This window comes from Serinus canaria, chromosome 1, assembly GCF_022539315.1.
Source record: "Serinus canaria isolate serCan28SL12 chromosome 1, serCan2020, whole genome shotgun sequence".
Lineage (NCBI taxonomy): Eukaryota > Metazoa > Chordata > Aves > Passeriformes > Fringillidae > Serinus > Serinus canaria.
This window is the reverse complement of record NC_066313.1, coordinates 39,750,250-39,773,790: the sequence shown is the minus strand read 5'-3', so window position 1 is coordinate 39,773,790 and position 23,541 is coordinate 39,750,250. Positions and strand designations below refer to the sequence as shown.

The following is a 23,541-nucleotide window of genomic DNA, read 5'->3' as shown; positions in this document are numbered from 1 at the left end:
CTATTCATTTCACTCATAGGTTTCTGAGCTATGTCTGGTAGTGCTTGAACATCCACAGCTTTATGGACTCCAGGAAAGCATTCCTTACAGCCACAAAAAACATGACAAGGCAGCACCCCTGCTCCTAAGCTCCACACCAAGCAAGCAAAACACACTGCAAACACTGCTTATCTGCTAATTGGGTACCCCAACATAAATAAATAAAAGCAGTGCTGCAACTATCAATGCAGAAATGTTGGAGGTAAGGAAATGGGACACAGACATCTGTATCAATCTGGCAGTCTGCACCAGCAAGGAGTACAAGGCTGTGAGAGCATTGGCAGTAAGGATTCAGTGCTTGTCCTGAAGCACTTTAGGGAATAGGTGGAAAAGGAAAGGTGGGAAGGTGGAATAACCAATTGACAGTGTTTACGTCCATTGCTGAGTAAAAGTCTCAGTGCTGCTGTCAGACAATGTAAAGGAGAATATACAAACTGCTTTAAGAGATGTTGTCTGTTCCTCAGTGGTGTGACCATATTTAGCAGTGGCTGAGATGGGAGAGGGGCAGAAACAGCCTACATAACAAATTCTTCTCAGTTTTATTTGCTTTTGCTGTTTGTAATCGTAAAACACACAGCTATTATTGTTTGAGTAATAGAGCTTTTACACATTCAGCCTCACTGATTTTTTTGTCCTTTTCCTGTTTTTTTCACATCAGGGTAGTGTATTCCAGGATGCTTGTCCCAGTGTCTAACAGAAAGCTGCCTGTGGTTTTCCATACAGGCAAAAGAAATCATCCATGAAAGAGCAAGGCAAATTCAGGAGAAACCACATTTCCCCTTGGACCTGTTCTTGTCAGCAGCTGATATGATACGTTATAGCAGAAGCTGAGATTGTGGTGATCCTGGGGAGATAGAAATAATCCTTATGTTTGAGATATAGTAATGACCATCTCTGTCATAATGCCAGATTTATCCTGCTGTCCACCTCATAAGAAAAAAAATCACATTTTTTAGTTATTCTAGACAGACAGATCCATTGTCTGTCTATAGCTGGTAGATTGCCTCTCTCTAAGTATTAGCTCTCTCATTGATCTATGGTTGTCGTCTTCTCATAAAGTAAATTAAATCCAGGTTTTTGGAAGATAAATTGTGTGAATTAGTCACTCTACATGACCTGCTTTGTTACTAACAAAAAATTCTTTTAAATGTTCTTAACTATCCCTGATATTTGGCATTTCTGGTTTTGAAAATGTTAGACAGTAAAGTATCCTATGATTTAAATAGAAATTCTCTTTAAAGATCTCTGAAGCAAAATTTTTGTTTATGCTATCATGCTATAGTTCTTTACTGAAACAAAGAAACAATATCATATTATGTAGTCTATAATGTTATTTCACTAAAAATTGCTGTTGAAGTAGTGTAACTACTGAAAAATCACACTATTTACTTTAAAAGTAATGGCCTTTGTTATGTATTTGTATTGTTTATCAAATGGTAAAAAAGCAGAATTTTTATAGCAAAGGAAAGTAAGTTATTGCAGCATTGTTGCCAGTTATTGCCAGTGGAAGTTACTGCAAAATAATCAACAAGTGTGGTTTGCTTATGCCCATTTCTTCCCGCAGCCTATGTCAATATTCAGAGACCTCATGTTTATACAAAGATACAGTTTCAGAGCCCTCAGCTGGAGAACGGATGCCTAAACCACAGTGTTGGGGAGGAGAAACAAACCAGCCATGTTTACTTCCAGCAACAAGGAAGTTCTAACTTGTCCCTGAGTGGTGACTCACTGGGTTGGGGCTATAAAAGTAAAGGTAGCTGCTCTCTGAAACATCAGGGCTGCAGACTTCAGAAATCCAACATGATGCAATCAGGACTCGCAGCTGTTTTCTTTTTCTTGTTGGGTTTGTCCTTTTGCCTGACAATCCCTATTCCCCTTGAAGACAGCCATGAATTCACAGAAAAGGACCTTGAGTTTGCAGAGGTATGGTATAAAATAATCCATTTGCATGTTCCAATAACAGTAAGCTGTGCAGTTACAACTGTTTGGAAATTATGCTTATTACTCCTTTTCCCCTTCCCAGCGCTATCTCAGGACTCACTATGACCTCCGTCCGAATCCTGCTGGAATAATGAGGAAGAGTGGAAACACAGTGGCAGCCAAACTTCGGGAAATGCAAGCTTTTTTTGGCTTGGAGGTGACAGGCAAGCTAGATGAAGAAACATATGAGCTGATGCAGAAACCAAGATGTGGTGTCCCAGATGTGGGGGAATATAACTTTTTCCCTAGAAAACTCAAATGGTCAAAAAAGAATTTGACATACAGGTAAATGCCTGGTATTTTGAGTATTATTGCTGTTATTACCTTCTTTCCAGGTGCATTGTCCAGTGGGCTTCTCAGTACATGAGGCTGATGTGAGAAGGGTGCATTTGAGTTTGACTAAGTTAATATTGCAGTTTAAAACCCTTACAGCCCCACTCTTGGAAAGGTGCTCCCAGCCTACATTGCAGCCCAAGGAAGTAAACATGACTTTTTCCCATTGCACTTTGTCATGTGCTGCAAGCTAGCAATCCTCATTTGGCCTCCATATAGACACTCAGGACACATCCATGGTGCCAAATGAAAGAGGGGTAGGGGCTCTGATCATGCGCTTCTCTAGGTCACTCCTTAGCTCTGTTTGGACCTGGTGCAGAGTTTGCTTCTGTCTTGTCCTGGACAGAGAGGTGTACCTGCCAACCAGTCTGTGTGGTGTGACTGTGAGAGCAGGCTCTTCCATTGCACATCCCAGATGCAGATCTCTGTTCAGACAAATCCCTGTACCATGACCTCAGAAACGTTTACCTTTAAGAAGGGTAGATCCTTCTCCTTTAATTCTGCAGAGTCATATATTTGGGGCTTTCAACAGCTACAGACTGAGTTTGTTCAGCAGATTCCAAACTTGAAATCACTAAAATCTCTTAGTTCCATAGCTAGTGATAAATGTGACTTTAATATGGACAATTATAGCCTCAAAAAATCACTTTGGATAATGTTTTGCTGCTCCAGGAAGTGAGGATCTTGAGATATTTTATGTGTCATAAAAATTTGGAAGTTACTAATATTACTATACTTAATACAGAATATATCTGACACTTCCTAAATCTTCTGGTGCACAGAAAACCAATTACTGAAAGCTGTTAGATAGTTTCAGATATCTCTGAATTATTTTAGTGATTATATAAATGTTTATTTTTTTTAATACTGTGTGCAGGTACTAAGCTCCTTGTTATGTGATAAGATCATATGACAAAAGCAAAAACTTTTAATGAGGCGTACAGTCAGATAAAAGTGCATTGCATATTTCTTCAATCCACACAATTTAACTGGAGATATTAATCTGTTTGACAGAATTATGAATTACACTTCAGATCTGAGACGTAATGAAGTAGACAGAGCTTTCAAAAAAGCGTTTAAAGTTTGGTCTGATGTGACGCCACTGAACTTCACCAGAATACGGAGTGGTACAGCTGATATCATGATCTCCTTTGGCACTAAAGGTAACACAGAACCAATTGTTTTCATTTTATAAGTTAACTGTGTTCTTATATACATAAGATGGAGTAATTAATTTAACTGTTTTGAATTTTGCCTTCTAGAACATGGTGACTTCTACCCTTTTGATGGACCCTCTGGATTACTGGCACATGCCTTTCCCCCAGGCCCAGACTATGGAGGAGACGCTCATTTCGATGATGATGAAGTTTGGTCAGATGATTCTAAAGGTAACAGAATTCCTGAGATTATTTGAAATGGTGATAGATGGAAAATTTATCCCTGTTTGATATCTGTAGGCAGTTTGTTTTGCCTGTTTACTGTTTGTTCAGCATTATATTCACTGTTCACACATAGAACGCTGAGTTTATCCTCCAGTCATAAATGAAGGTTTAACATGTGCTTGCATAAATTTTAAGATATAACATTCCTAAGTAAATTGGTTTTAAAAAAATTACACAAACAAGATTTTGTCATTTTGGCATTTCACTAAAGGCAGCTAGTTCTGATCACAGACTGATGGCATTGCCTTACTGAAGCCTAGAGCAAACCTACCTCAGCTGCAAGTGGTCCACTTGCATTTAATTTGAAAATTCATCACCTTGCCTATTCAGGACAGAGTTTACTAGAACAAAACACTATTTTTTCAGCACTGAATTTGGTCACCCTCCTAACATTAACACTAATTTCTTCAATAATGGACTCTCTACAGCAGATGAACTCCCAAGAAAATGTTCTTGATTTGAGTAGGACCAAGACTTCACCCCAGAGCTTTCCTGTGTTGCTGACAAATCAAGAGATCTAAATCTCCCTACATAATAACACTGTCATGTAAGAATTAGGCTGAACTCCAGCTATGAGACTCTAGATCTCTTAGGCCCTTATTAATGCAAAACCCTTCATAGTTCAAAAATTATAAGCAATTGTATCTAGTGGAAGGTGTGCCTGCTCAAGGCAGGGTGTTTGGAACCAGGTGGTCTTTAAGGTCCAAAACCCTTCTATGTTTTTATGAATTATGCAGAATTTTTCCATGTATTCAGTTGTCTATTCATTGTCCCCTATGTTAAAGGACAATGTCAAGTATGGCGATGCAAGGAGATACACATTTACTTTTGCTGTGGTTTGTTATAGGCTATAACTTGTTTCTTGTTGCTGCCCATGAATTTGGTCATTCACTGGGACTTGAACACTCTAGAGACCCTGGAGCTTTGATGTTCCCAATCTACACATACACTGGAAAAACTGGTTTTGTGCTTCCTGATGATGATGTGCAAGGGATCCAAGAGCTCTATGGTAAGTCTGTATAATATATAATATTTATCTCCTGTATCATTATAGCCTGCTGCAAATGCACTGCACAGTTACTGGGAGCTGCAGATGTTCAATAACAACAGTAATGACTCTTTAGGAATGATTCACTGAAACAGGAGGTGCTTTGATTTAGTAGTTGAGAGGGGAAAAAAGTTAACTAATGCTGGAGAGCACAGTTGGTCACTGACCTGTCTCCTTTAGTGGTAGGTGATGGGGACCAAAGTCCTTTCTTGACCTGCTTGAAAAGAGAGGGCAAAACAGAGTCTAAAGGTAGAAACTGAACTATCCATGTTTCATTATAAAGTGTTTGGGGACCTTTAAAACTTGGGATAAAGAAAAGAAGTTTATTTAACACCATTGCAGAACACTTGAACTGCAGAGTTCATGAATGCATTGGGCTAGAGGAAAGAGAGAACAGATTTTTCTGTAAAAATTTTTTACCCATTATGGTTCTATTCATCATGATCTTGGAAGATCTTCCATGTTCTGTTCAATATCATGATCAACAGACAGAACTTAACATTGTCAAGCTTACATCATATGATATCATTGCAGGTGCTGGAGACAAAGATCCCAACCCAAAACATCCCAAAACACCAGAGAAATGTGATGTAGAATTGTCACTTGATGCAATAACAGAGCTTCGTGGAGAAATGCTGGTCTTCAAGGACAGGTAAAGACACTTCCATGTCAAGGACGGTGGGTACTGGATAAAGTCTGAGCTAGCCAAAACACCATTTCAGCTTTTTACTAAAGATTTGGGTAAATGTACATTTAAAAGACCACAAATCAATACAGATGTCTCTTAAGAAACTGCATCATATATCTTCTTAGGCAGAATTTATAATGCAACTACAGACTTGATTGCCCAGCCATATGATGTGAAGATAATATGACTGAAAACTGACATTTTTGTACACATTTTTAAATTCATGGGATTTTCTTCAACATGCATAAATCTGCTAACTTTTATTTGGATGAAGTTATACTGCATTCAGGAGCTTCACATAGGACAGCAGTGTTTCTCTTATTCTAAATGAAAGAAGCTTAAAAGTTGTTAGTGTTTGAGGTGATCACTGCGTGAGTGACAGACATGCTCTGCAGCTGATGGCTGTCAGGAAAGGAAAGGTCTAAGAGGGGCTCAGTCTATTCAATATTCTATGATAACCATTAATTCACCACTATAAAACATCAAAGATACTGCTATTCTACAGTATGACAAGAAACATAAAATATATCTTCCTTTTCTGAACTAGGTTTTTCTGGCGACTGCACCCTCAGATGGTTGAGGCAGAACTGGTGTTACTTAAGTCCTTTTGGCCAGAGCTTCCAAATAAAATAGATGCAGCTTATGAAAATCCCATCAAAGATCTTGTGTTCATGTTTAAAGGTGAGGTTTTGATTTTGTTGTTGGCAGAAGAATACACATAATTAATCAAGCTCAGGTGGTGCAGAGGTAAACAATGGAAGAATAAAACATCCTACCTTCCTTGCCTGAAAAATTATTTCACCTCTATATGCACATCTATAAAATTTTCAGTGAATTGGGAGATGTACAATTTAATTAGGATGCCCAGAATCATAGTACAAATAGTCTAATACCTGCTGAGTATGTGACCTAACAATCTGTTTGTTGTATGACAATAGGGATCACGGTTTCCTCATTTTATTCTTCTCTCAAAGCCGAGTACCTACAAAAGACTCACTCATACTTTGTTTATATTTTCAGGAAAGAAAGTCTGGGCTCTGAATGGTTACGACATAGTTGAAGACTTCCCTAAAAAGATCTATGAAATGGGATTCCCAAAAGAAATGAAAAGAATAGATGCAGCTGTCCATGTTAAAGACACTGGCAAGACTCTCTTTTTTACTGGAAATAAGTACTGGAGGTAAGCTGGAGACAGGTCAGCTTTGGTGTCCTTAGTCATAACCTGTCCAGATGTATGGAAAGATCAGGAGTTCGGTTCAAACCAGGCATTTGGCCAATCTGGTCTGTGGTTTTCCTTGGTGCTACAGCTGTGTACAACATGTTGTAAAGGCCTGTGCAAGGCTTTTACAAAAATATAGGCACAGATTTTAAAAGCTGAATGAGTGTAAGGAAATGAGAACAAAGTGCTCTAATCTGGGAGAATTTCAAATGTGGTCATGCCTGCTAGAAAAATTTCCCATCTTGCCTCCTTGAGTTGCTTGTGTGAAATGGTATCAGTGCTGTGAGCAAGAAATCTGTCCCACCCTAGAGTGTCTCTTTTTTACTGTCCATGAGTGGGGCTCACAACCAGCTCTCATGCATAATTAAGGCATTACCATCCCTTCCCACTATCATTGGGCCAAGCAGCCTCAGGATAGGTTTGTAGTACCAATACATGCAGGTACAATAATCTCCATACAACAGATACTTTATAGATGAGTTCTGAAAATTTAGCTCTATTTCCTTTGTGTTTATTCCAGTTCTTGTGGAGGTGTGCCCTGTTTATCACTCTGCATTTTACCATTGCACTAGACAGAAAGCACCCAAAGACTGCTGGCTTGCTTTGAGCATGGGTAACTTCCCAACATATAAGGGGCACAAGCCAGACTCCCAGGCTGTTTAAATCCCCTGACTTTTTTTCTTTTGTTTTCAATATAGTTATGATGAAGAGGCTGAGGTTATGGACACAGGCTACCCCAGGATGATAGAGGAAGAATTTGCAGGAATTGGTGATAAAGTGGATGCAGTCTACGAAAGAAATGGTACATAATCTGATAATGAAACTTTATTACAATTAATTGCCCTTGAAACTTGTCATTAATGTCTTGTAGAAAATTGTGAATTTGTAATTTTAATTTCTTCACATCAATACTTCTCATCTTGACTGAATCAGTTTTCCAATATAAATTATGCTCTGGGCAAAAAAAGAGCTTCTTGCTTAGGGAACCTAAAGCAACATGGTTAATATAGAAGTATTGTAATGTAATAACTGGAGCCCATTCCCATCCAGCTTTTCAGGGAGTGTTTCTGAATCAGTGTCTTAAAAATTAAAATGCCCTGTATCTTCGTGATCAAAAGATATAAGAATTTTACACAAGATTAAAGAATATCAGTCATTTTAAAACTCTGATACAGCCCTAGCAAATGGAATGAGGATCTTTAAAAATTTAGCTCAGCATTCTAAATATGAAAATGTTGCATTTGAGTTATTAAAAATAAAAACAAGATAATTACTATTTTAAGGATAATTTTGATATGATACCACAGTTTCTTAGTGTTAATTCTTTCTAACTTTCTTTTTCCTTAGGTTACCTCTACTTCTTCAATGGACCACTGCAGTTTGAATATAGCATCTGGAGTCAAAGAATTGTCCGTGTCATGCATACTAACTCCCTGTTTTGGTGCTAATTACAGCTGAGTGCCATGTCATAGGCTGCAGAGCAGCTTGTAGTACATGGGAATATTAATAAAGTGGGCATTTAGGTTTACCAAAGGACAGCAAGGTTCTGTGAACAAGTACTAGGCTACCTACCACCAAATGTACACTGTATATATGGACTTACACAGCTGCATGTCAGTCTGGAATTGATTTAACTTAATAGGAAAGGAGGAAATAAATCATTAGCATTTCAAGGCCCATTACACCACTTAAAGTTTGTCAGGTATTGGAGTGATGCTGGATACATCACTCACTTCCATGAACACTACTAATTCCCAGTATTCTGAGCACATCTAGCACCTTTCAAGGATCTCCTAGCATATCCCAAGAAATAGAACTGGTAAACCCAGGAGTTTATATCTTTAAACTAATTCATCTTCCCTTTTTGAAATTCTTTTTAACATAGTGGGAATTCAGATGTGTAATGAATGAGTGAGGGCTGTATGGTGGCTCCCTGAGCAAGTAACACCAAGCAGCAATTATGAAGTTTGGGAATTCATAAGTATTTGACTGTATTAAATGGGAATGTCCCCCTATAAGCAGGGATGCCTGTGTCATCTTTAGAACAAGGAGAAGGTACAGAAGCAGTGAGATGTCATTCCAAAGCAAACAGGAAATCAGGAAAAGGGAAAAGTACTCCCTGGAGAAATTGTAAACATGTATGACGCTGGGGAAATAGGAAGAAAGCAGCTACAAGAGAATCATGCAGGTTGAAACTGTGCACGATGCTACATCTGGTATCACAGCCCAGATGTTTTCAGCTGGTGGTAACTGAAGTGACATTTATAGAGGTTATGCCTGTGCCAGAAGAGAACCTGAACATCCAAAGCAGAATATTAAAAAGAATATATTTTTTCATGTTGGCCACTCTTTTAATATCTATATTAATTTTTTCAGTTTATTGTAATATTTTGGTTTATTCTGTTTTGTTTTAATCAATGCAAATGAGGTGGGACTGTGATTATTTTGACTTTAAAAAATAATATTAAATAGACTGGAGGAATAAACTGACATTGTGAAATTCCTTAATTTTTTTTATGCTCTCTGCCACAGAAGCAATACAGAGCTATTGGGCAAAAGAAATCAAGATCCCTAACCTGTGCATTTTGTTCTTTAAGATTTTCATCTCTGTTTAAAAATGAAATATATTTTTTATCCCTTGAAGAAAAATAATTTTGTGGAAATGAGGAAAGACAGAAGAGTAAAAAACAGAAAGACCCCCCCAAATCTGCAAAATAAGAACTGAGTTAGAATTAGATCTTTTCATTACAGAAAGAATGAGAAACTATTAAGAAATACTGGGAAAAACAGTTACACCTTAGTTTGAAACTGTTAAATATCAGCAATTAATTAAAACTTCATTCTCTTGTTCTGTCTTCTCAAAAACGACCCTTAAGTCAATAAATCAGCCAGACCTGCCAAGCAAAGCTCACCAACAATTAATATCTTTAAACAGACATAAATGACCAGGCTTACCTAGTGGTGGATTAGGTGTGGTGAATTCTGTAGCTCACACAACATAGATGGTTGGTTGCAATAGCCTAACAGATTGAGAGCTGTCTTCTGAACATAAAATTGTGAACTAGTGAATTCCAGACCTTATTATGCTTAAAAGAAATGCATGGAAATGGAATTGGAAAAAAACCTTTACAAAATGAAAAACTTAAAGTGGACTAAAATCAAAGTTCCGTTTTATGATAAAGTATTGAGAAAACTGCTGGGGAAAAAGTCAGTACAATTCTCTAAGCATAACAAACATAATTTGGTTCAATTACATACAAAAAGTTTTGACAGAGTGTGCCTGAAAAAAATAATGTTTGATATAGGGCTGAAGTTTCACTTAATTACTTTGGCAATGAAATAAGGCTCTGGACATAGTCCTCATTTTTCTCAGTGAAAAGACTCACTGAAAAATTGTATCAAAATAATACTGAATCTTCTATAAGAGCTAGATGTTGAGCCTGAGTCTTGAGTTTCAAAGGTCTGTCATGAGCTGCACTGGGTAAGGGAATGCAAATATGAGCAGGGAAGCAAGGAGAAGCAATGAATGTCTTTCACATCCATGTGAATTTCTGTTATCATTGAACACTTGTCAGGGGAAAAAGGTACTGCATAGGAAGCTGGACCTTCAAAAGCCTTCAGCATGATCATATCCAGCTGCTCTCCAGCCCAAACAGACAGATTCCTGTTAGCTGCTTGCCTGACTGGAAGCAGCCTTTGGCACAAATCCAAGCAGGGCTCCAGCTTCTGTGTCCGCATCCCCAGAGAGAGACGGGAGCTGTTCTGTGGTTAGCTCTACCTCAGCTGAGAAAAGTACCAGGCTGCCAGTTCCTGGCATTTGGTTGAGAAAAAAAAATGGAAAAAATTTCTTGTGCTGTGGAAGTGGAAGGCTGAGATCAGAGCCAGAGGGACCCTGTTGCTGCTGTCAGCAGGAAAGGAAAACCCTCCACAGTACCTTGTGCCCTGGGACCCGCTGCCACCACATGAGAAGAGCATTGCACAGGTGACTGGTGAGAATCAGATGGGATGTCACCCAAGACTGTCAAGAATTGAGAAGAAGTAAGTCTTTTTCCAGAGGCAGAGACTGAACTGACTGGTTTCCCTGAGATGTGAGTGGAGAAAGGAGCACAAGGAGGCTGAAGCAGCTGTCTCCCAGGATGTAATACAAGCAGAACAATTAACTTCCCACCAGATTGCCAGGTTCTTAGGTGGAACTACACAAATCCACCCAATAGTAGGGAATGGACAGAATAGTCCCGACCTAATAGTAGGGAATTTTTTCAGGGAGGTTTAGGTTGGATATTAGGAAAATGTTCTTCACCTAGAGGGTGGCTGGGGACAGGACCAGGCTCCCCAGGGCAGTGGTCACAGTGTCAGCCTGACAGAGTTCAAGGAGCATTTGAACAATGCTCTCAGGCACATGGTGTGACTCTTGGGCTATCCTGTGCAGGACCAGGAGTTGGACTTGATCCTTGTGAGTCCCTTCCTATTCAGCATATTCTGTGATTCTGTGATTCTATGATTGATTCTGTGATTCTGTGACTAGTACATGAACAGTTATTGATTAATGCGTCTTTTATATCCATGTTGATCTCTGCTAGGAATAATCATTTGAAGGGGGAGAAAGGATAAGTCAAGAAAAGGAATCTGTCAGATTCTCCTCAGGGATTTTTCTGTGTTGGTTACATGATCCTGAACAAGGAGGATTTAGAGGATACAAACATATATTGCAGGTGAGAAAAAAAAGTGAGGAAACATCATCTAAACTTTCCAAAGTGAGAAATTAGTCAAGACTGTAAGATTTTCCATGAACTACATGAGATCTACTAGTAGCTGAGAAACTTGAGGAGTTCAAAGTTAAAAGAATTTATTTTTTTTCCTAGCATATTCTCCAGAAATATGTTCCGAAGACACTAGATGGCAGTGACAGCTTTGTTTCTTCGAGATTCTGCACAGAATTAAGAATTGTAATGGTGGGTGAGGAAGCCACAATTAACTACAGTGAGTTCTCACATTATGTGATGACATTAAAAAATCCAACACTAAAAAAATAGAATTTAATTATTTATTCTATTGAAATGCAGATCTCTGAGTAAAAAGTTAGGATATAATAATGTTCAGGAAGCTTCTAGATGTATTCACTATCAGGGATACTAATTTTTTAGTCTTCTCCAAAGCACTTCAAACAGTACACTCTTGTCCTAGGCACAATGCAGCCCTTTAGTCTAACCCCATTCACTGGAAAATTCCATATACACACACATAGACATGTTCTAACTGCCTGGGAACACGGCAACCCTTCATGGATTCTTACTGAGTCTGGAGAGGAAAACTTACTGTTTCAATATTTTCTCACATTGACTTAAAAAAGGATCTAGACCTCAGCGTTCAGTCTAGGTCAAAGAACTGCACATTCACTTTTGTTGTGGTGAGTGTGTGTTCACCTGTTCTGTTGGAGATGTCTTCTGTTTACACAATTAAACAGCACCTTGTGGAAATGCTAATGGCCCATTAACCAGAATGCTTATTTGAGATGCAGGATCAAGACCTTCTGTCAATTCTGTTTAGGGGATTTTGCACACTCTGAGTCCATACCAGTTTTGGGGTTTGATGGTTCTGCTGCTGATGATGAAAAACTTTCCAAGGAAAACCTCAGTAGTACTCCCTAAGATGATGCAGAGGGTACAAAGCCCACACAGACTGCCTCCAGCCTGTCATCCTCCTCTTTCCTGCTTAGCACAGGGGATGTGGTTGGTACATCCATTTTAGTCACAGCTTTTCAGTTACATACTGCAGTTTGAATTTCTAGCCAGTGCTGCTCAGGACCATCTCTAGCTCTCACTTCACCTATTTCCCATGTGCTGTGCTGCAGAGTGTGCTCTGCCCCTGCCCCTTTAACTCACGGAAAATGGATCAAAGAATATCTTCCTCCAAGGAAACTCTCACCAGGCAGCAGTCAAGCAGCGTTCAGTTTCTTATTTAAATGTCACATAGCAAATTTCCTGCTGCCACAGTAATACAGGATGGTGCATTTCTGTGTGCATTGGAGTGAGCCATCCCTATTGTGTCTTGACTTTTTCTTGGACTACACAAGGGTCCTACCACTGGGCAGAAGAAGCCTGATGGAGCAGTGTCCTCAGAATAGTCATTGCCATACTGTGTATTCTCTGCTGGGCCATGCTCTTACATGATCCTGTTCTGCTCTTCCTTAGAAGAGGAAGATGAGTCATGTCCAGGGCCAAGTGTTGCTTTCTTTGCCCAAACGACATTATTACAACACTCTGTAATCTCATCATTACAGGGATTACCACCCTAGGAAGAAAGTAAGAGAAATTGCATTTCTGCATTTTTGTTGTCTGGAAAAAATTCTTCACAGGAACAAAAAAATGATGAAGCCCTCCTCAGAGCCTGTCATCCTAAGAAGAACCTGTGAAAGTCTGTTGGGAATCAGCCATGTCTGAAGGGTCTGGAGTTCACAGCATCCTTTCCACTATCTGTTTATCTGGCAAATGTCGTTTTCAGACTCAGCTTGGACTATTCTCTGATTCTGTGGTTCTATGGTTAAATTACTGGTTCCAGGTAGTTTTCAGGTGAATCAGGAGAATTTAACATATAAATCTTATTCCTAGTCCAAATTATGTGCTATTTTGCTATAGCACATTCGTGGCAAATAAACCATGCAGAGCTGCATGATGGGGTCAAAAGGCATCAGTGGTGCAGAGAAGACAGGGCGAGACAAATGCCAGAAAAAACTTGGTCATGAAAGCTGCAAGGACCCATAGGATAAAACATCATGTTTGAGGTCTCCCAAGGGAAACTGCAGTACAGGTAATCCAGCACCATTGGAGTGGTCTGTGCAGCGCCACAGAGTGCAGTTTCCACAAGGGGCAGCCAGGATGTGGCCAGGTAGCTGGAACAACTGAGTTTGGTAAAATTCTTGCTCTCCTCCTAACTACATGTTCTGATCTGTTGGTCTCAGCTGATTAGAGTAGATCCTGCAGGCAAAAACCATAAAGGAAAGCCATTTTCATTATTATGGCAGAGCCTAAACACAAGGTTGGTTTATGCCTCAAAGCAGCCCATATCAGAGAGTTAGCTGATGGCTGTCCAGCTGTACTTTCCAGAAATCACCCAGGACTCTTCCTTCTGGAAAGTTTGGGTCTCTTACACTAATAATTTAGCACACCTTTTTTTTTTTTTTAACGCTTTGTGAAGATTTTTATAGTTCCAATATGGATATTCTGCACCAAAACACAGGGAAAGAAGCTCCAGTAGGGCCACTGGCTCACCATTTATCTTGTATATATGTATTTCCAACTGAGGTCAATTTCAAATTAAGAGAAACAAAAATTAAGTTACACACTCAAAAGTACCACAGAAATGTCCTGTCTAAAATTCCATTGAAAATCATGGGGCAGGAAATAAAATGCACCCAGGTCTATCTACAGTGGTAGAAAACAGTGGATGACATTGCAACAGGGAGATAGAGATCTCTGACAGGAGAATGATGATGAAGTAGGAAATATAAAGCAAGTGATAGCATCAGCTAATTTCCAATTACTGTATTTGTATAATTAGTATTAGTAGCTGAAGTGTGAATACTAAGAAAGAAATAATCAATAAGAGCCTGTTAGGATCTGAACCACGATTCAAACAAAACAGAAATCTTAACACAGACTTCACTTTGTTTTGGTTCAGGGAGTAATTGCCCGGATAACAGCTGCTTTGCAAACTGCTTGGGAAAATCGTTGCTCTCATACAAGCAGTCTCAAAGTTAACAGTAATTTCAGAGAAGAGACTACAAACACACGTTTTGGAGCAGCATCTGAATCTGGTACCATTCAAGCATTTAAAAAAAGGGGCAGCAAAGTCCTTTGGCAGTTTTCTGCTGAGTGCCAAGGAGGAAAAAGGCAGCTCAGAACATCGCATTCGGGAATTTTCTGTGCTGTGTTCATGAGACTTAGAGTATGAGTTACACTCTCTGAAACTGAGTCACTTGATGCACAAAATAAATATCGGATGTGGGCTCCTTCTCCCTCTATGAGGCTACACAAGCATCAACTCCAGGAGGAAAATGCTGGTTGAAATTTCAGGCTTAAACAATCCAGTGCTGTGCATGCAGCCTTAAATAAACACCGGAAATTTTAATTGTTATGATTCCACTTGCTCTATTCATAGCTCTCTGCATTAGAATTTTTATGGCACCCAAGGAATGGCTTGCATTATGTTGACATGTGTTTAAACTGTGACATTTCTCCTTGAATCTAATCACTAGAGTCACAGAATGTCAGCAATACCCAGCTGTCCAAATCAGGCCATCTCAGACAGTCCTTTTCTTTTCTATCCATAATGGAAACAAGGAGTAAACAAGATCCTGTCCTGAGATATTTCAAGTGCTGCTGAATTTTGTATTGTTTTTGTTTAGTTCTTTCTTTCATAGATACAGGCGTTCTTAATACCCACATTCTCAACTGAATTTTGGTTTTAAAATAGTACAGCAAACTCAACAGAATTTTTGTGCTCATTATGAAAGGTGACACCCCTATGATCTGGTTTTAGACTATTGTCCTTGATCACTGAATGCATTCTTGTATCAATAAACAGTAAATAAGAGGACCTACTTTCTGTAAGTTGCTTACTTACGTTTCTTTAGCAGAGCTCTTATTTGTTTTAACTTTAAAACTGATGTTACAAATTTTTGCCCTTTGATGTGAGCAATATTTTTTATTTCTCCTGACAGTTTTGGCAGACATTTTTCTTGCTATCTGCTTTGTAAGGCTGTGTGACCAGGGCTAGACACAATATTCAGGTCAGATGGAATCAGGTCATTATGTTTCTAGAATTATCATTAGTCTCTTCCTCTACACTTTATAGCCTTATTTTTTGTAGACATGTATTGGTTTTAGTTGTTACAAAAGGTTTACTTTAATCTCAGTTAACAGAGATTTCATCTAATTTCATCTAAGACAAGCAACAGGAACACAAATTTAAGAAATTCCCCCAGAATTACAGGAAAATAAGCAGGAGTCAAGGACATCATCAGTATTGCTTCAGTGATTAGCTATCTGCAATCTACCATCTTCTCTGTGTTTATTGAAAATCAGAGATTTACAAGTTCAACATGCGTCAACACCAACTGCCAGAACTGAATCACAGAGAAGCCCAGCCATCCTGTTATAGCAAAACCATTCAGGAATAAAGTAATTAATACTAGTGTGGGACAAAGTCACGCTACTAAAACTAGTGTAAAACTAGGAATTATTTTTCTCCCTCTGATGCATCTTACTAAAGGGTACTTCAGATTACTGTGCCAATTTTATGATGCCAGGTTTTACAAAATGAGTTTATAAACAGCCAGAAGGCAAGAAATGCAGCCTGAAAGTACACTTCTGGGAAGCAAAGGATCCAGGAAAATAACCTACTTTACACCAGGGTAGAGATTTAATGAATGTATGGAATGCAACCCTTGGGGTACAGGATAGGAACAAACTGCAGCAACAGGAAAAGCGGGAAGGTTGCTGCTACCAGTAAAGTCCACCAGTGCTGTTATCCTTACAAGGGAAGATACAGGAAAGCAAAACTCAAAGGAGCAAGAAATGTCAAGTCAACCTTTACAAACATGTGAGACCCACAGCTTTGATCCAATGCTGAAATGCATGGGCGGATTAAATCACCCGTCATCGCAGATTTGGCTACAAGATTATGGGGCTGTAATTCCAACACAACCACCCCACAACACACCTTAGAGCAACCACAGCTGTGTAGGTGGCACAGATGTGTTTAGGCTCAGGGTGGGTAGACTAAATTTTGATGAGATGATATAATCAAAACAAGTCTCACCATTATTTCTAGCATTGCAATTTGTTACTGAAAATAGAGTGCATGTAAAATATCTATTTCTCAAAATATCCCAATGACATAATTAGCCTCACTTCCTCTGTGTTTTATGACTAAACAACACACTGTGTGTCTGCACAGCCAAGAGAGAAGTTGCAAGGCTATATGATAGGGTGATTACTGTATCATTACATATCATTAGTGACTTGCCACTTTTGAGGATGACCAAAAGGGACTCTTGCTTCTGAAATATTAAGGCTGAAGCAGAGGTAGCATTTAGGGGCCACGTATCTTGAGGTAAACGGCTTTCTGTTTTGGCACAGACATGCTCATTCTCATGGACCAGGGAATAGCAGTCTTCGTAACTGCACTTTGGGATGAGTCAATTCCTCTCCCAAAGAGTTTATGCTCCAGGGAGATGTAACACACAGTGAGCTGGCAGGTATAACTGCAGTATCCCATGAGAAGAGCTCCAGCCTCCAGGAGTCAGACCCAATCCATGGTGCATATCTTTTCCCCAAATTTGGATGGCATGTTTTTGGTTGGAGAAGGAAAAACAGAGACAAGGACCACCAATAAGAGGGCCTGCAGAGAGCAGGGAAAGGAAGGGAAGGCGAGAGATGGGCAAGGAGAGAGAAGGATGGGTGACTGTCTCAGACTGCCCTGGGTTGTGGGGCAGCTCAATGCTATAATGGATCCCACTCTTGGGAAATGCTGAGCGGGTCCTTTGCTGCTCAGTTTCCTTCCTATGGCAATATTATAGCTTGTGCTTCATTTGATTCCTAGAGGAAACTGAAACTGAGAGCCAGGAATTGCTCCCAGACCACTTTGCCTAGATGTAGGGAAGATGCTTGAGTGCCCTGGCTTTCTTAAAAGTTTCATTGAATGACATGACATGACATTTATTTTTAAATTTTCATGTACAGTGCTTTGTTACTGAGTTTTTAGATTATGGTCTGTCCTGGACATTTTGCTAGGAAAGCAGCAGACTGCTAGGCAGATGTGGAGAAATAAAAGCTTTCCAAGACTGCCTGTTTAGTCTCAGAACTGTTTTCAGAGTCAGGCTGAAATCTTCCTGTTTGAAGTTTCAGAGAATGAAGGATGAGTTATTTTTGGATAAACAGTAAATATTTTCCATGAGCTAGCTGGTTTATCAGATCCTGCGTTCTCAAAAGGAGAGATTCACTGGGACTTGGCGTTCAGCTCTAAATAATGTATCTTTCTGCAGAAAAAAAGATTTCTATTGCTACTCAACACAAGTTATGTCAAGGAAAGCAGTGAAACCCCATGTGTGAGATTAACTAAGAAATGTTGGATGTTGCATTGTCGATTAACTAAGAAATGTTGGATGTTTTATTGTCTTCATTCCTTCCTGTTCCAATGAAAGGAGAGCAAAGAGCAAACACACCAGTTGGTGGTAGTGATCATGCCGGAGATGTGCCCTCACAGGTAGAGTCATTGTGGTCATTCCCACAACTTATAACACACCCAAAAAAATTGTTATACTTTTGGGGTTTCAAAACTGTTTCAAAGTCACTAAAGTAGCTAAAACACATTCAAATTCAAACAATTTTTCTGTGCAGGTCTGAAAAAGTGGATCTGCTCCACACGCTCGGCAGTATTTTCGTTATTTTACATACTGGAGATCATCACAAACAACTGTTGGTTTTTTGTCTTGGGAATATCCCAGATTTATTGTGTGGGTGTAGTACTTGTCTAGCATGATCCCACTGACTAGTCTGCTTCCTCACTTTGAATCATTAGATATTTCCATCAAGCAGATTGCACAGATTTAATTTTGTTTCAGCTCTCAGGTGCTGCCAACCCTTTCTCATTTGCTGTGTCAGACATTCCTGCTTCAGCTGGCATGGAGTAAATAGCAAAGACCTGGAGGGCCTTTCTGCACCCAGCAAAAGAACAAATGCACCAGGCTGTGTTATGTCATGCGGCAGGAAATAATGCCTGCTAGGACTTGAATGGAGATTAATATAGTTGGGATTAGTGTTGAAAGAGCAGCTTTAGTGCCTTCCCTGATACGTGATTTCTGTAGCAGTATGTGCATTTGGATGTCATGGAAGCAAGCAGGATTTCCATCCTGGTTGGGTCCCTGGGCTCAGCTGTCCCATAAATGACACAAATCAGGCACCTCATTCCTCCTGCTTTGCCCACCTCACATGCTTTAAAGTTTTTCATGCCATTTAGTTTCACAGGCTTCAAAAGGAATTCCAGTATCATCCAGCAGAAAACATCTGCAGGTAAGGATGTGTAATACAAGTGTCCTGAGGCTTCATCAAACACTTCTCAGTCGCACTCTTGTCCCTAAACCACCTGGCAGTGAACAGGTGATGACACATGGCAGATGATGGAACGTAAGGGACTCAGTTCTTTGAAAAAACAATTGCAAAACAGTTAATCAGTGAAGGGAGGTACAGGACAACCTTCAGGGAAGTAAGAGAAAGTAAAAACCCAGAAAAGAACATGCACTTGTATAAAGGTATTTTTCAGCAGACCTGGTGAAATGCTTCCATAGTGTACCAGGAAAAATGGAGAAAATCAGCGAGGTATGTAACAGAAAGAAGGAAACAATCAGAACTGCAGGATAAATTGTAAAACTCCTTTTTTCATACTCAGCTGTGAGATAAAAAACAACAGAAGAGCACAGTGGAGTTATTACTTCTGTATTAATAGTGAATACTTCTTCTGTCCATGCAATCTCTTCTGAGTTAAGTAAATTATTTGCATTTATTGAGCAAGGTTTGACTTAAAGTCAGATAGTCAGAGACATCATGCACACTTCAATTTGAGCTTAAGGTGAGGTATCTTTCAAGGAGAACTGATTGGTGGTGAAAGAAAAATAAATTCTTCTTTTGGAAAGACATGAATTATTTTGGGTTTAGAGTGAGTTTGATTTTAATTAGTTTTTTTTGATATGAAGGCAAAACCCAGCGGCTTGGCAATTAGTTTCCAGAACTCTGGCAGCCTTGCTGCCATGATCATTTCCCTGGGCAACCTGCTCCAGTGACTGACAGCTGTCTCAGTGAAAACCCTTTTCCTGATGTCCAATATGAATTTGCCCTGATGCAGCTTCATTCCATTGCCTCCCGTCCCAAGGCTGGTCATACTGGCCCCGTGAGCTATGTAAATGAAACAATCTTCACCTTTATCACAGAGACAAACAAAACCTGAAACAAAGCAAAAAGATACTCTGGCTAAATGCATAAAGAAAGTAGAAAGATTTGGCTGTTATTGAAGGTAGATTAATGCTCTAAATAAGGACAGCACACTTCATTCATATTCATAAGCTAAACCTGACTTACATTACCTAAGGAACTCTGGTTATTTTGCAATCTTGTTCTCTTTCTGCCTAATCCTGGGGCATCCCTGAGGTTGTACAAATTGCTTAATCACCTCCACAGTTCAACAATGGCTCATTTCTTCAGGTACCTCCTTTTGAGCAGATTGAGGACTGAGCTATAGCAGAGGTAAAGGGCTGAAGCCATCATGACCTATTGAATGTGGTGTTAAGAGGAATCTTTCCTACATCTGGGCTGGTCACATCTTCATAGTAAGCACATGCCAGCCTTTGGGAGGCCAGATGTGACCCTGTGATGCTGTGTTGGGGTGTTTTTGGGGTCCCCTTCTCTTTGCATGGATACCAGCTTCTTATCACATAGTCTAACTTTTACCAGAGCAATGGTTTCTAAATGAAATGCTAAGCCAGATGGAAAATTGTCCTCTGCTTCCCATTTAGTCAATGAAGAAAGGTAGACAGAAAGTGATTCACACCACTTATATCTCAGCTTCTGACTGAAGGCATCTGCTTTTCTTCATTGACTGCAGTTAGGAAACTGGATGACTGTGCTCCTAGCCTAGAGAAATCTATGAAGCTGCTAGGTTTGTGAAAGATTTGTCTTAGATTTAGCCAGGTTTCTGACTTTACATATAACACCCCTGCTTTTGAAATATTTTTTTTAAATCAAATAACTAACATTCTGATACTTGGAAGTACTTTTCAAAGGATTTGTCTTTGGGGCATCCAGTTTCTTTTCACCTTTAGACCCTCAGAAAATTCAGATCCTTTCTCATTCAAGTAAAACAAATAACATAAAATAGCAAAAAGGAAGATGAGTGATATATTTGCTTGCAAACAATTGTTTTGAATAAGTGAATCTTCATTGTACAAATATTTTCAAACTACGCTTGAAGACATAAAAAATAGTTGATGCACAAGGATTCAGGAAGCCTCTGTGGTCAATAATGCTTTTGGACAAATAGTGTAGAAGTGTGGGAAAAGACAGAAATAACCCAAATTTTAGCTGTTATTGATAACAGGGAAATGGAGGCAAGGCAAATCTCTGTTGAGGGATTGCTGGATCCCACCTCTTCCAGCCTTGTCCTTTCTCACAGAGCTTTTGCTATTACAAAGAAAATAAACAGCCCAGTGACAAACCCAGATTAATCCACCAGTTAAGCATTCTCAAGTGAGACCTCAGCAGACTCCAGCTGAGCTTGTAGGTCCATCTCCCCTGTTTTGGCAGTGCCTGAGAGAAGGTGAGGGCAGTGGCTTCTCTGCCAAGTGCAGAAAGACCCTGTGTGGGGTGGCAGCAGCTTCTCAGGCAGGCTCTGCTCCTAGGACGGGGACTGAGGAACCTGGGCTCTGGCACAGCACTGGGAAAAGGAAGGAAGGAGCCTTTTCCTGACTTCAGCTAGTTACCAGCTTTGGCAGCTGCTATGGCTTGTGCAAATATTACCTGTATGGTCCAAAGAGACGCTGGGGTTACTCAGCTGGCAGGGACAGGGGGAAGGTGACTGACTGTGGGCTCAGGGCTCACCCCAGTGCCTGGTGCCACACTGAGGCAGAGCCTTTGGGCACAGCCAGGCAACCTGGCTGACAGCTCCAGTAAAAAGGGTCATTCTGGAGCAGGGAGGGCACAAAACTCAGCCACAGGAGGGCACAAGGCACACTGCACTTTTCAGGACCAGTGGGTGACATTCTCTGTTGTCCTGGGTAGGTGTCCCCAGGAGGCTTCCAGCAGGTGCAGAGCATTTTCCTACATGACACACACGTGGTGATGCCTGTCCTGACCTGATACCAATGGCACTGCTTGTGAAAGGACATGTGCCCCAGACTCAAGGAGACACACAGTGAATATTTTCTCTCAAGGAAATTCCCTGAACTATTTGCTTTAGCTACTTCTTGGGAAGGATCTGTGTCCAGGCCTTCCTTAAAGCATGTGTGATTTCCAGAATATTCCCCTGTCCCACTGGTGTTTCCTCATTCCCACATACCTGTGTCTCCTGGGCATTTGCTCAGCCCCCACCAGATCTGTTCTGCAGGGTGTGGAAGTGGGTACGTGACTGCTTCAGCAAAATGTAAATTCTTCACAATAGTTTTCACTCCAGAACAGAGCCTCAAGCAGATACTTCTAATTGACTCACTGTGCTAAATAAGTTGTAAACACCTGAGTCATGCATCATTTTAATGCTCTTACAAAAGAAGCAGCTTCAAGAAAATTGATATGGATTACTGAGACAAAAGTATATTTTAACAATACAATTTAGGTTAAATGCTCCTTTCCTGAAATGCCTGCTGGGAGGCACTGAGATATATTGATGCTCTCTAATTCCACAACTAAAGTATGGTTGACAGCAATAAAGAATTTTTTCCTAAAAAATTCCTCAGAAAAAATAACTAGATATTTTTCTTTTACTGCCTTGGGGACAAGATGCTATAGGATGATGAAAATCCTATTGCACTTACCACATTATTCTTTGTGTAATAGCAAACAGGATTTATTTTTTCCTTTTTTCCTTATCCTTCTTGTACCAACACTGTAATTTATAATTGGTCAGATATATGTAGGATTCTGGAAATTGTTTGTGAGCAGAACACACTCTTGTCTGTGTTTCCCGTTCCCTGTGCTAATGAGTTGGTAGTTAACATGATGGCCAGCTGGTTTTGGCACCATCTGTTTTACTAAAAGGAAAAATAAAGAATTGCTTGTACAGCTGCATAAAAATGTGGAACGTCTCTCGTGGAAGGACTTATGTCACTGTTATAAAAGCCTTTTTGTGGTCAGTGGACAAATAGAGGAAACTCTCTAAGTGCTGTTTCACTCTGTCTTAAAGGAGTTATTTCAGGCAGATTCAGTGAATTCTGTTTCCCAGACACCTCTTAAGAGTAATGGGAGCTCCACTACCAGCAAAGTCTATCCCTGTCTTTTCAGAGATAAAAGTGCAACTGAGCCTCAAGCTAATTGTGCAGGGATTAGTACTAGCAGAGGATGTGACTGCAGCAAAATACTCCAGTCCTTTAAAGTTTGTCTGCAGGTACAAAGACCTCCCTTCAGGTCCTTCCTCCTTCAGGCACTGCTAGTTCAGTGAAAGAACTTTTCTTTCTTCCTTTCCTTTTCCTGCAAATTATCTCCCCTCCAAGGTCAACTGTGCATCCAGAAATCTTATTAGTGTTTTCAAGAAGTGTTTAGACATTTCTTGAATGCAGACAGGACAAGCGAGGTGTATAAGCAGCTACTGAAGTTGTCCATCTCTCCTTCTCTCCCTCTGCCTTCAGGCACAAGGACAGGTTGTGCTTAAGCTTCCTTATTAGCTGTGACAGATGAAATCACAAATGCTGCTTTGGGTGTTGGTCTTTCCCTGCTCTGATGGATGTGATTGTTGCAGTTTGGGGATTACAAGGCAGTTTTCATCAAAGATTGCTACTTTCATTTTCTTTGCATTAGAGCTGTGTTTCAATCTTTCTTGTGGGCCTGAGAGTGATTATTCATCTGTAGTACAATGCTTTGGTAGGAAGGATGTTGTCCTGACCCAAGCACAGATAAAACAGACTGTGAGAGAGAAACATCAGAGCTGTGAGCTTTATTCTTTCACATAGTTACCTATCTCTATGCCTCTCTTTATGGCTGTGTTGGTCTGTATATGATGTAGGTTCATAGGTAGAGAGCATGGATGGATGTGT

At 39.9% G+C, this 23,541-nt stretch overlaps 1 protein-coding gene across 1 annotated transcript; it reads left to right on the top strand.

Annotated features, from left to right (window-relative positions):
* Positions 1-1,791: 1,791 nt before the first annotated feature.
* LOC103827286 (collagenase 3-like) lies at positions 1,792-9,263 on the top strand. Its single transcript, XM_009102784.4, has 10 exons — positions 1,792-1,962; positions 2,063-2,304; positions 3,367-3,515; positions 3,615-3,740; positions 4,642-4,803; positions 5,377-5,494; positions 6,078-6,211; positions 6,551-6,710; positions 7,448-7,551; positions 8,097-9,263. The coding sequence occupies exons 1-10, from the start codon at positions 1,840-1,842 to the stop codon at positions 8,195-8,197; spliced, it is 1,419 nt and encodes a 472-aa protein (XP_009101032.1). The 5' UTR covers positions 1,792-1,839; the 3' UTR covers positions 8,198-9,263.
* The last annotated feature ends 14,278 nt before the right edge of the window (positions 9,264-23,541 follow it).